Source organism: Phodopus roborovskii, unplaced genomic scaffold, assembly GCF_943737965.1.
Source record: "Phodopus roborovskii unplaced genomic scaffold, PHOROB, whole genome shotgun sequence".
NCBI lineage: Eukaryota > Metazoa > Chordata > Mammalia > Rodentia > Cricetidae > Phodopus > Phodopus roborovskii.
This window is the reverse complement of record NW_026126511.1, coordinates 18,993,982-19,008,156: the sequence shown is the minus strand read 5'-3', so window position 1 is coordinate 19,008,156 and position 14,175 is coordinate 18,993,982. Positions and strand designations below refer to the sequence as shown.

Here is a 14,175-nt window from a genome sequence, read left to right as displayed (position 1 = left end):
ACAGTGAATTTTTTTTCAATATACTACTAGATGCTTGGAAATATCTCTGTATTTGAGAGGCTGTTTGGGGCATCCCAATTATTCCATTCAAAAGCATCCAGGACTTCTAAATGCTTGGGTGCAGACTCAGATTTGAAAGGTGTATATTAATCATTGATAATCCAGGTATTCTTTAGCTTTCTAGGTGACAGAGCTCAATGTATGCATTATTAACCTTTTAATGAAGACACCAACATGAATAAAAAATCTAGCTTCCCTTAATATGCACACATGCTTTTCAGAATATTTTCAAGGACAAGGACTTGAATTTTTATACAAAATATTGTAGCTTGAAACTATCTGCCAAGCATATCAAAGAGCTACCACTAATTTGTGGAGTTAAGTTGAACACAGAAAAACAGAGCAGGATAGTAGATTATGAACTGGGATGTGGGGAGAAAAGACTTTCAAGAAAAAAATGGGGGGGTTATATTGATCACTTGGCATATCCCATGGTGACTATCGTTAACAACATTGCCATGCATATTTGGCATTTGTTAAGAAATAGCTCTTGGGCTGGAAAGATAGCTCAGTATTTAAGAGAGCTTGCTGTTCTTGCAGAGGACGTGTGCAATTGTAAACATCTACATGTTGGCTCATGACCATCTATAACTCCAGTTCGAAGGAATCAAATGCTGATTCCATCCTCTGCAGGAACAAGGTATGCATGTGGTATACGGACAGACATTCATACACACACACACACACACACACACACACACACACACACACACACTCATACAAGCAAGACACCTGTACACACGGACAGACATTCATACATACACACACACACACACACACACACACACATACAAGCAAGACACACACACTCATACAAGTAAGGCACCTGTACACATAAAATAAAATAGATCTTAAGGACTCTGGGAAGGCACAACAAAAAGGTACCTATTGAAATGATGGGCACACACATTAACTTATTTCACAGTACTGAAGCATAGCATCACATCAGTAAATTTTAAATATACACAACTTTGTCAGTTCCTTCTCAACAGTGTAAAAAAATGATATTCCACAGAAAAGCGCACACTGACTAGCACAAGTTCTGTTCCGGACAGAGTTGACAACATTACAAATGCAGTTGGTTTCTAGAAGCAAAGGTTGATTTCTACTTCTATAATCTGAGAGAAAGAAATCAAAGAGGGAAATCATCCTTTGGAAAGGTGTGTCTGATTCCTATTTCCCAGAGTACTGACATGGTATCCTCCACATTTTAATCTCCATACGGCCATTCTCTGGTTTCCTATCAAATCAAGACAAGGAGGGGCTGGAGAGCTGGCCCAGAGGTTAAAAGCACATAGGGCTCTTGGACAGTATCTGTACCCATCACCCAGGGTTGGCTGTTCACACAGAATTGCCTACAACTCCACCTCCAGATGATCTGGCCTCCACAAGTACTACAGTCATGATCATAAACACATACAATTAAAACTAAAAATTAAAAAAATATGTCATAATAAATACAACAATAAGGACACTTGAAATATTCTATTGCACTTTACTTCGTAGATGGTTAATGATGGTGGTAATTGGACACCAATATTCAAACAGAACATTTTTTTTCCAGAAAGGGAGGGAACAAGGGGGGTTTGAAAGGATGCACAGAGTTCTTATATCTAACAGAACAAAAACTCCCCATTCTTTTGAGGCATTCCATTCTTTGCCATAACCTTCTCCCGAAGCATGCAGGCCAAATGGAGAGACACAGTCACACACGCCAGTTCAGAGCTAGAGTGACACTCCTGAGGAACCAGAAAGGTTCCCATTAGCCACCCATCACCTTGCAATGCTCATTTCACTCTGAGGTTGTGGTACTTACTCTTGTACTGCTCTGGCTATGGAAAGGGCCGTGGATCCAGTTACATTAACGCTATCTAAGGTCACATTTGGCAGGTCATCATCATCACTGTCACTTTTACTTTGTCTGGGAGATAGGCCTCGGGGGTCCATTTGTGCTGGGAAGAAAAGGCATATATAATGAATTAAAATTAGTGTGCAGAACTGAACTTCATGCTGGACCAACGTCGTCGAGCACAGAATAACTCTCCTGTGTATTTCTCACAAGCAGAATCCTAGACACTACAGGAATTAGTGTTTTATGCACTGAACATTCACAGACATCTTTTCCTTGTCCTTGTGATGTACACCTCTATTAGATCCCAAGAGTTTTCATCATGCTCCTAGAACAAAAGTCATCACTATCAGTAAATCATCATATTGCCAACTCAAGTGTGTTCAAGGCTAAACACAGAGGTCTTGTCAAGTGTTCTACCCCCGGCTTCTCTTCCTACTTTTTTCTGCTGCCAGAATTTCAAGCCTGCTACTTTTCATCAATGCTTTCCCTGGAGGATACAGGGCCTGAGGTAGAGGAGGTGTTCTTTGCTTCGTGCTTTCATGGAGGTTAATAAAAGAACAAAGTTGACGTGGTTTTTTGTTCTTTCTTCAGTAAACCCGTGTCTCACAGTTTGTCACTGTCTAGGTGGGGCAGACTTGACTACATAAAAACGGCAGAGGTGGGATCACCAAGCATTTCTAATATCTGTTTACATGTGTAGAAAAGTATGCTCTCATCTCTATCATGAGTACTGCCTTCAAAGGTATGTTTGTATGTGTGAGTCTCCTACTATGAACTTGTCAAAATAAGATGCTCCTCTGCTACTGTTGATCAAGGCCACATATGCATTTCAATGAGAAACTTAGTGCAACACACACGGTTTTAAAAATTATATTTATACCTTTCCCCCTCTCTATACGTAGCTTTAGCAACCACTGCCTAAAACTTCTTCAAGTCACACCTCCCTTAAATAACAAGCATGGCTCCTCAGTGGAAAATACATGCACTCAATTGTTAAAACACATTATTCAAATCCACTTAGCTCTAAGCCAGATATTTACTCCTCAGTGGAAAACAGAGGCCGTCTAAAGCCACTATTGTTTGCAAAGGAAAGCAAAATGTACTTCAAAGCAAGGTTAAAATGACATTTGGGTACAACTACATTTCAAATCAAGATTACAATGGCAGTTAGGTTCAAGCATATTTAAAATTATAGTTAGAGTGACATTTGTGTACAATTGAGCAAAGATACATTTCATTTTTCAAATTATTTTTTTGTAGCTATGCATCATGGATCCACAAGCAAATGCTGATATTTCATCATGCTTCACCAAGGAGCAGACAATTTGTGGTTGTACACAATATTTCCAATGTGGTTGGAAAACAGAACCATAGAGAGGTCTCCACAGTTTGCTAACTGAAGGGAACTGTCCTCACTGCATCTGGTGGAAAGCACCGGTGGTGACACACTTCCTGTCTCTAAGTTCATTCAAATAAAAACGGGCTTTGGAAATTGGATTGCTTGGTAAATATTGTATGAATCAATTCAAATACTCTATAATACTCTTTTTAACATGTGGATAAATTCCTCATTGCTATGCCCCCCTCCACCCCCCCTCCGGAATTTGGAAATATTTTGCCTGAAAGGGGAGGATGCAATTGGGGACATACAGATGTTACTTTCATACTGTATACGTCAATGACATTATTAAATATTCTATAATACTCTGGACACTCAGAAATTTATACCAAAGAATTTATCACTCTAAAATGTCACCTGTGCAAAGATTGAAAATCTTACCCAGAGTGTTAGAGTTGAGACAAATGAGGGTATTTTGTGATATGATGTTCAGTTCACTAAGTGTGTCCCAGCTTCAAAATCACTGACAAGGAAATACTGATACACACTGAATTACCTATATTCTCTAGCTTTTTCCTCAAATAAAACAACCCATTGTCTTTAAATCAGAGGGTAGAGTCAACATTTGCCTGGCCAGAATTAACCATAGAGTTTTTGTCAGAGCAACAGGAGAGACACAGGAAAGAATAGACAGGAGCTCAGAATTATTCACAGGCCTTTTTGATCTGGGAGCGTAGAAAGGCAGGGTCAGTTGCTCGATCCTCTGTCACCCTTTGGATCTATCAGGTTTTTAACCCCAATACCTGACTCCTGAGTTTTATTTAGTAATAGAACAATATAAGTAATAGCTTCATGTGGTGTCCAGTGTGTGGCAAGAACAAGCGGCAGCTTTTAAAACCACCACTCCTCTGAGCTGTCTCAGGTCACTGCCTTTTCCCACGAGGGCCTTTTCAGTTGCAGTCATCCTGTAACAGCAGCACCCTGGGCTGCATGCCCCAGCCCCGGATCTGTGGTCACAGCCTCCCGCAGGCTCTGCAGCTGCCTGAGTCAGGCTGCCCATTGCTAACTCTGTAACCCAGGCAACAGGTGACCTTCCATGCTGTGTCTTAGCCTCATGAGGCTTCTCCTACCTCATCTCCCCACATCCACTCTTCAGGGAGCTCATGCTCCTCTCCATAGGGTGTGTCAGAAGCTGCAGTTACCCTCAGCCTGGGCACGAAATATAGTGACAGCCAGCTGCATCGCGCTGGCTACGTGGTTCTGGGCACATTGCAGAGACGGAAGTCCCTGGCCACACAGCAGAGCATTGTCCCTACAGCTGGCTACTCAGGCACAGCTCCAATGTTGACATGTGGATGGTGTAGAAAAACTAAAAAGGCAGCAGAGCTGGTGAGACACCTGGGAATTCTTAATGTTGGGGGGATAGTTTCATTTTTCAGTTTTTTCTATATTAAGAATGGGAAACTATCATGATGCGGGGAGTTAGGACTCTATATGGTTCTACAATGGATGTTTTGAAAATGGAAAAATTAAATGGAGGGGTAATCAACTTACCTAGGATTGACATAATACTGGTTATAGTTATTACCAGTTTGGTAATTAAGGTCTTTTTTGTTGTCGGTGGTGTTGTTTTTGAGACAGGGTATCTCTGTGTAGTCATCCTGCAACTCACTGTGTAGACCAGGTTGACCTTAAACTCACAGAGATCTGCCTGCCTCTGCCTCCCCAGTACTGGGATTAAAGGCATGCACCACCACCATTCAGCAGTAATTAAGGTTTCATCCTTTAAAAAGTGATTTGATCTAGGTGCTGAATATAAAAAATTGATTGATAAGGTTAAATCCTTAGAAAGACCTACTAATGAATTTAGAGCAGAAGCTGCCATAGAATGCCATTATGAAATGGAAGAGAATTGTCCAAAGGTCATTAGAAAACCAACTTAATTTATTCAGTTTACACAATTTTCACAAAACAAGCACCAGATGATAGGGATCCTGTAGAAATATTAGATTTGAAGAGATTTAAGGAAGCAGTTACTTCACATTTACCCTTTGTTAAGCAGATGTAAAATTCATGGGCAACTAGGAACAGCATTATTCTAAAAGACTGGGAAGATTTACTGGAGGCTAGTCCCCGGGCATAGTAGAAAACATGATGGAGAGAGGAAGTTAGGGTCATAGAACAATGAAGAAGGGATAGAGGTATTGAAATTTCCCAAAGCAAGCTTCTCTGTAAAGCTCAGTGTGCTGATTTGCAAAGACAGTGTAGATTTGATGATTACACCTTGGTGCTATGTCATACAGCAGCTTTGAAAGCTTAGGACTGGGTTGAAGAACAAGGGAAGATGACTGAGTCATTTACTAAAATTGTACAAGGACCAAAAGAAGCCTTCACTGATTTTAACAAGATTGATTTTAGCTGTAAACAGAATGCAGTCAGATCTAGAATTTAGAAAAATATTAATTTAATCTATAGCTTTTGACAATGTTAATTCAGTATGCAAAGGGGTAATTATGTCATTAAAGGCAAGATAAGCACCTATAGATGAATGGATATTAAATAATGAAACATTGATATTGAATCTCGCACTTAACAATGATACTTGGATAGAAGAAGTGTTTTCCCAAAATTTTAAGAAAAATCAAAAGGTTGGATGTTTTGATTGTGGTAAACAAGGTCATATGAAAAGGGACTTGTAGGCAAGGCATTCCTAGAAACATTCTTAATTTTTTACTATAGAGATAATCCAAACAGAAGGCCCCAGACTTCTGAAGTATGCAGAAGGTGTGGCAAAAGCCTGAATTGGTCTAATGAATGTAGATTATCATGGAACAGGCAAGGTAACCCTTTATCAATAGGAAATGCCTTAGGGGGCCTCTCACAGGTCCCAATGTCAAATTTACTTCAATCATTCTTTGTCAGCATTGGGAAAACTCCTCCACAGAGCAATTAAAAGATTTAATGCCTGTTGTTAAAAACGGTACTGCTCTTGGATAATAGTACAGCTTCAGTCAATAAAACAAAAATTTCAGGAAAAACCATGAAACAAGTGTTTTTTCAAATTCTATAAAAGATCAATGCTAAATGTACAAATAATGATATAGTAATTGAAAGTTTACTAGACACAGGTGTGGATGTAACAATAATCTCACCAACATCTCTGCATGCAGATTGGCCTCCTCATGAGGCAAATATTCAGCTTCTAGGTATTGGAACTTTACCTCCAGTAAAAAATGTACAAGGTGGATTGGATATATAGGGCCAGAAGGGCAGGTAGGGAAAATAAAGCCATGTGTGGCTAATACAGTACTAAATTTATGGGGATATGATTTTCTTTACAACAATGGAAAACACAGATTAAAATTTCTCTATTCACAGAAATAAACTGTAAAATAAAGAATGCTTTAGAGAGAAATATTAAAAGGTATTATTAAAAGCAGCCACTGACTGTACAGTTTGTAAACAAGCAGGGCACACCAGCTGTGGTCTTTCAAATGTACCAACAGCCCTAGCTTTACTAGGGTTGACAGACAAACCTGTGTGCGTGGAACAAGGGCCTTTGACATCCGCAAAATTACAGGCACTAGGACACCAGGCACAGGAACTGCTAAATGCTCCACATATTGAAGAATCAACCAGTCTTTGGAAAATAGAGAATAGGAACAGATATGAGAGCTAACGTGACCCAGCCAATGGGCTCTTTACAGCCTGAATTTCCCTTGCTTTCTCTATTATCTAAAGGCTGTTCTGATGGGAGATGTCATTATGTATATATGTTTCTCATACTGGTTTAATAAATAAAGCACTGTTGGCCAATAGGAAAGCAAGATAGGCGGGACTAGGAGACAAGAAGGAAAGAGGAAGTGGTAAGGAGGGGTCAAGATGGAGAGTCTGGAGAAGGCAGAGCCGCCAGCTGTCTCTCGCTGGTAAGACCATGTGGAAATACATAGAAATGGGTTAATAATTAAGACAGAGCTAGCCGATAAGAAACTAGTACCTAGCTAACAGCATTATATCAAATACAGAGTCTCGGTGTGTTAATTGGGGCTGGTGCGGTGGCGGGACAAGACCGGCAGCAGGAGGAAAAACCTTAGTCCTTACACTGTTCTATTATAATGATTTATTTAAAAGACTGCTTCTTTTTTTGTACTATACTTTTTTTTTCTTTTACAAGAACAGAATAGAGAAATGTTTGCCTTCACAGTGTCTACTTATAATCCCCATCCTATTAGAAGATATCAGTGGAAAATTCCTCTACAAAAGGTGTTAAACAGCACTACATTTTGTCAATATTTTGTACAACAACTATTAGAAATAATTTATAAACAGTTCCCTCAATCTATAGTTTACCATTTTATGGATATATTAGCTGATTCAGGCACAAATATCTTAAAGTGTCTTGTTGGGGACTATAAATTACTCCTGAAGAAACATAAAGAGGAGATTCTCTCAATTACCTAGGATAGAAAATAGGCTTACAGAAAATTCAACCACAGAAACTACAAATCAGGAGAAATCAGTTAGGAATTTGTAAGTGATTTTCAAAATTTGCTGGGAGATATTAACTGGCTATGATCCACAATCAGGTTAACTACTCAATAACTAGCTAATTTATTTAAAAAAGTACTAGGTGACATGGACTTATCAGCTGAGCCTGAGAGAGAAGTGGGTTTGGTGGAAGAGAAATTACAGGATTAACATGTGAATCTCTAGGATCCAGAGCTTGATTGTATCGAGGTCATAATACCTCCTACTAATTCTCTTAGATGAATTCTTAAGTAGAACAAATATAATATCTTAGGAGGGGTATAATTTTTTTACCATACAAACAGAACAGAAAAAACTAAAAACCTATGCTGGGAAGGCTTCTGAATTGATTCTGAAATGAAAATTTAAACTTTGTCAATTAACAATAATAGAACCAACAGAAATTGTAGTACCTTTTATTAATGCTGAAATATCCTAATTATAGGGAGAAAATAAACATTGGAAAAGAGCTTGCAGTAATTCTTGGGGAGATTAGCAACAAATATCCCAAAATCAAGAGATGCCAGTTCATAAAAACAAAACCAAAAACAAAAAAACAAAAAAAAAAAAAATTAATTGGTCCTTTTGTTCTTCCTTCCACTGTATGAAGAACACCAATTTCTGGAGCTCCTGTTTTCTAAACTCACAGAAACATATCAGGAAAGGTATGTCAGGAAAAATAAGTCAAGAGGCTCAAAGACCTTATGATTCTGTTCAAAAGTTAGGATTATATGATACTCTCATGGTATTATTAGATTTTCTAGAACTTTTTAACATAGTTACTGACTCTTAAGATGCAGAAAAATTGTTTTACATATTGAAACTGCTCAACTTATTACAGATGATTTAGAACTAACTTTGCTATTGATTCAATTACAAGAAATAATCAGAAATAGAAATCATCTCTTGTATATAACACATAACATGTCCTATATGGGTCTACCAGGCCCTGTAGCACAAGGTAAGGATGAAATTGATCAGCTATTGGTAGGAAATGTGCTAGAAGACTCAGAACTTACTATTTAATACCACGTTAAAAGCAAAAATTTTTATTGAAACAATTTAAGGTCAATTTTGTGATATGTATATTTCTCCTCTTGTTTAGGTTTTGTGTTTATATAGCTCATTTAAAAATGTAATGCATAATTTAATACAGATTATAGTTACCTATAATAGTCAAAACTTATAGATGTTAGTTAAGATTTCTAGATATACAGATATGTATTTGAGATAGTCATATTTTAAACTTTTCAAAGACCTAGGGTTTTTCTTGACACTGAGACTTAACTGTTCCTGGCAGCACCACCTGCATCAAAAATGAAGATGGACATCAAAGAAACTCCTTATGGAGTTTCCTTTCAATATGGCAAGACTAGCCATTTGGGCAAGATACCGCTCTTGTCTGGATTGTATAAACTGGACATGCAGGATCCACAGGAAAATGACTACTGATAGAAGATAGACATTTGCTACAGGGTTCCTGCTTCATGGAAGAGTCTGCCAGACAGTCTGCAGGATATAGAGAAAATTACTGAGAAACTGCCAATACAGGTGGACAGTTTAAAGTTTCCTGCTTTGCTGAGGAGTCTGCCAGACACACTATGGCCTATGGGCTGAAGATGGAACATTACAGAAGAACTTCGGGTGACTGACCAGGCAAGATGTCTCTGTCATTTGTAGAGTTTATTTATTATCCTTCTGTGGTCTTTGTTGGAGTTGAAGACAGATAGTTAAGGTTATAGATTTTCTTAGTTAGGATTAAAGATAAGTTACATATAAGACTTTATACTCATGAAGATAGGATAGGTGATGTAATATTTTCTTTAAATCTTGCTAAATTTTAATGAGTTAGCTATTGTTAACTGTGGTTCTTATTTGATAACTGTTTTGTTATATATTTTGCTATGTTAAGGTTAAAATCCTTCTTTTTATTTAGAAAGAAAAGAGATGATGGAAGATGTCATTCTGTAAATATGTTTCTCATATTGGTTAATGAATAAAGCAGTGTTGGCCAATAGGAAAGCAAGGTAGGCGGGACTAGGAGACAAGGAGGATTCTAGAGGTAGTAGGGAGGAGTTTCAAGATGGAGGATGGAGGGAGCAGAACACAGCCCTCTCTCTGGTAAGATGATACCACTTTGAAATACTTACATTAATAGAAATGGGTTAATATTTAAGGCAGAGATAGCCAATAAAGAAACACTAGCAACAGGCCAACAGCTTTATTTTTAAAAAAAAGGATGAAAACAAGAAAATGCCATATCATGTTAGCTTATGGGCATATCTGTAGGGAACTGTAATGGTTAGTATGTCATTATCACCATTATCATCATCATCACTGATGTGGAAGATCTGTCCACTGTGAGTGACTCCAGTCACTGAGTTTTCATCCTGGACTGTGTGAGAGTGGAGGAAATGAGCTGAGCTGAGTACAGGCATGTATACACTGACTCATCTCTGCTCTTGAGTGTAGATGCCATGTGACTATTTTAAGTCCCTGTCATCATGACTTTCCTGCTATGATAGACTGTAACATGGAACCATGAGCTGAAATAGACTCTTTTTCCCTCAAAAAAAAAAATTTTTAAAGAAAGATTTTTATATCACTTTATATAATTTGGCAATAAGTAAAGGAAATTATAAAGACATGTTCTACTTGCTCTCTGTATAACCAAACTCTACTATTTGCAGGAAGTAACCCAAAAGGTACTCAAAGAAATGAAAGTTGGCAAATGGATGTGTTTAATTTTTTCAGAGTTTGGAAAATTAAAGTATGTTTCCCATACCATAGATACATATTTATGATTTCAGTGAGCAACTGCTTTGAGTTCTGAAAAGGCTGATTCTGTAATCACACATTGATTAGAAGTCTTAGAAGTCATGATTATTATGGAAATACCCTTAAAAATTAGGACTGGCAATACTCCAGCAAAATTCTTTATTAAATGAAACCAGTTTTTTTTTGCATATTACAATAAAGCATATTACAGGTATGCCACACAATCCTACAGGACCAGCAGTTATATAAAGAACCAATTGCACTTTTAAAAAATATTCTTAATAAACAAAGAATAGCAATAAAGAACCCCCAGAGATAGATTATACAACACTTTATTAACTTTAATTTTTTTAATGCTAATAATGAGAAAAGAAAGAGAGCTGTGGAGAGACATTGGATAGTATAAAAAAACTGCTAAATTAAATAAGTCTTTATATTTTCAAGATGTGATGATCATAGAATGGAAACCAGAATATTATTACACTGGGGAAGAGGTTTTGCTATTGTTCCCACAAGAGAAGAAAAGCTATGGATACCATCAAGATTGAAAGATTAGATTCATTAAACAGCATGGTCACTTAATGTACAATAACATATGGGACTAAACAATGCCTTTCATTTGATCAGATGTAACCTATCAAAACAGAGTACTCCTCAAAGTTAAGGCTGGGACATAGTTTTGTTTTTGTCTTTCCAGGAGAATAAAAGCACCCAGCTAAAGAACCAGAAGACTGAAGACTGCTGGGCAAATGAAACACTGGAAGAATGGTGAATCATCAAGACAAAATTTGTTAAGAAGAGAGGTAAGTTGACGTAATGGTGCAGCACATGTCCAACAGAATAAAATTTCACTAATCTCCCCAAATGTTTGTTTCTGCTCTTCTCTACAAACATATAAGGCAAGTGATCTTTTTATAGTTCCAATTTCCTGATGGGTTTGAAGCATAGATACTTATAGTTTTACAGTTTTCCATGTTGCCAAACTGAAAAAAAAAACTTACAAAAGATACATAAAGTTTTTAAGGTTGAGAAATATATAAGCTTAAATTGTTTATGTAAGAAAATGTTTTAAGGTCTAATAAGATAGTTTTAGGATGGTAATACAAGTTATGATAGAAAGTTTTTAGGTATAAAAGTCCGGACTCATCAAGATAAGGTAGATAATAGAGTTGTTAATACAAATTTGCCAAATACAAATGGATTATACATTTTGAATGCAATTTTTACCTTCATAACTATTCTTATTATATATATTTTTACTTTGTTAAAGTTAAAACCTTCCCTTTTAATTAGGCAATACCTGATAATTGTTATTATAGGCTAAAATGTCGTGGGATAATTTGGTCACATTCTGACACCCCCAAGACTGTCATTAGAGTTAACCCTTGAATCACTCAGGATGATTGTTTTTTAGTTCTATCAACCTGCCTATAAATTTCATAATGCCTTTATTTTTAACAGCTGAATAATACCCCATTGTATAAATGTACCATATTTTCTTCATTTTTTTTTCTCCAGTTGAGGAACATCTATGTTGTTTCCATTTTAGGCCATCATTAATAAAGCTTCTAGGATCATAATTGAGCACCTATCCTTTGTGTGTATACCCAACACAGTGGTATAGCTGCATCTTGAGGTATATTGATCCCAATTTTCTGAGGAACTGCAGTATTGATTTCCATAGTGGCTGTACTAGTTTGTGCCTAGTCTTACTGTAAAATTTTATGTCAGGTTCAGTTGATATTCCTGAGAGGCCTGCTCTTATTTTTTTGTTTAATGGGAGATAGAGGAGGAGTAGATCTGTGGGAGAGGAGAGGTGGGGAGAGGGATCAGGAGGAACCAAGAGAGGGGAAGCTGGTAGGGATGTAATGTGAAATAATAAGGATGATAGTATCTATTTGTCTCTACTCAATAAACTGGTTCAATCAAACTTATATTACAAACAATATCGGTCTCATGTTGCATAGATTCTGGTTAATGTTCTGTTACGGGCGTCCATTCCTGTGCAAGCATTATAGAATGTAACTAAAATGGTTACAGATGCACGAGGTGATCCACTATACACGCTGTCTGTTGTTGACTGAAACATTGTTTAGTAGCACATGGCTATAGTGGAAAAACTACTGAGAAGCTTCCAAGAAGGAAGGTTCGGGACTTAAGGAAGATATATGCATTTTATCCAGGAATTCATAGATGGTTTCTTTCTGGGCACTTCTGTTCTAGCATGATTCATTTAATGACTAGTTATAACTATTCAATGTCAGAAAAGAAAATTAATAGTGGATTTATTAGGCTTCTGATTCCTCATTGTGTGACTCTGTATGTGCCTATAAAAGACAGCAGTAGATCATCGAGAGCCACTGAAACATTACATACAATGACACCTTTGCTAAAGCATCAAGTGATCAGCTAGCCAAAGAACACAGAGTATCCTCATGGTTCTATTTCATCTAATCCAACAGGACTTTCCAAATGCAAAACAACTCGAGGAGGGCTCAGGTAGTTATGCAGAGGGGTAAAGGTCAATTATGAAACATTTCAGAAAATGCTGATCATGATCTTACAGGATCATCTAAATAGTGAGATGATTGCAGCTAAACTAAAGAATGAAATATGCTAAGGAAGTTATGTCTGGATGTACTTTTTAGGAGGATCCAACTTGAGGACTTCTTTCCAATGTTTTCAATAAATATTATAAAATACATCTGCTGCCACCATGCTGGGAAATTCTTCATATTTAAACCCTCAGCCAAGCTAAGAAAATAATGAGAAAGGCTTTTTAAAATTTGCATTGCTGATTAGATCATATGATTAGCTTATCCACATATTTGCATAATTCCACTCTGTTTTTATTAAATATGGAATAGGGACATCTCAGCCAGTTAACCTCCATTAGTCTTTACACATCCGAGCCCATGTTAGAAGGGACCAATTCTGTTGGTACTCATTTAGGATAATGCAAAAGTTTCCTGGGAAACCAGAACATACGTACCCTCTCAAATTGAATCTCAATCTCTCTCTCTCTCTCTCTCTCTCTTCTCTCTCTCTCTCTCTCTCTCTCTCTCACACACACACACACACACACACACACACACATACACACATATGTACACACAGAGTTCTCTAAAGGAAGTAAGCAAGAGATGATCTACAGTTCAAAAGAATTTATCTTGGAAATGGCATGGCAGTATATACTTTTAATCTACATTCAGGAGGCACAACGCAAAGGTATCTCTGAAGTCACGGCTAAGCTATTATACAAAGTAACTTCTAAGCCAGCAATAGTTATATGGTAAGATCCAGTCTCTTCTTAAACACACACACACACAATTCTCATATTTAAGATGTTATACACTTGAAAAGTGGAAAAATGGATTGAGTTTTGGGATATTTGGAGAAGATCAATTTCCTGGAGTTGACATGTTCTGGACAAATCCAAAGAAGAAAACTGCATAATCTCAACACTTGAGGCTAATCAGACTGATTTTCAATTCCAATCTGTGACACAGTATCACTACACAGATTGTCCTGTGCCACATCTTTTATGGCCAGGTGTAACAGTGACTCTACTGGACTGAATGACTTAATGCAATTAACATACATTGGTAAATGTGACCTG

At 37.2% G+C, this 14,175-nt stretch overlaps 1 protein-coding gene across 3 annotated transcripts in view; it reads right to left on the bottom strand.

The window, feature by feature from the left end:
• The window catches only part of Klf12 (KLF transcription factor 12), a 397,981-nt gene that overhangs the window by 106,179 nt on the left and 277,627 nt on the right, over positions 1-14,175 (bottom strand). For all 3 annotated transcript variants that reach the window (XM_051195288.1, XM_051195289.1, XM_051195290.1), the window contains one exon: positions 1,877-2,012. In XM_051195288.1, coding sequence (XP_051051245.1) covers positions 1,877-2,012 — 136 coding nt within the window. The remainder of the gene's footprint in view (positions 1-1,876; positions 2,013-14,175) is intronic.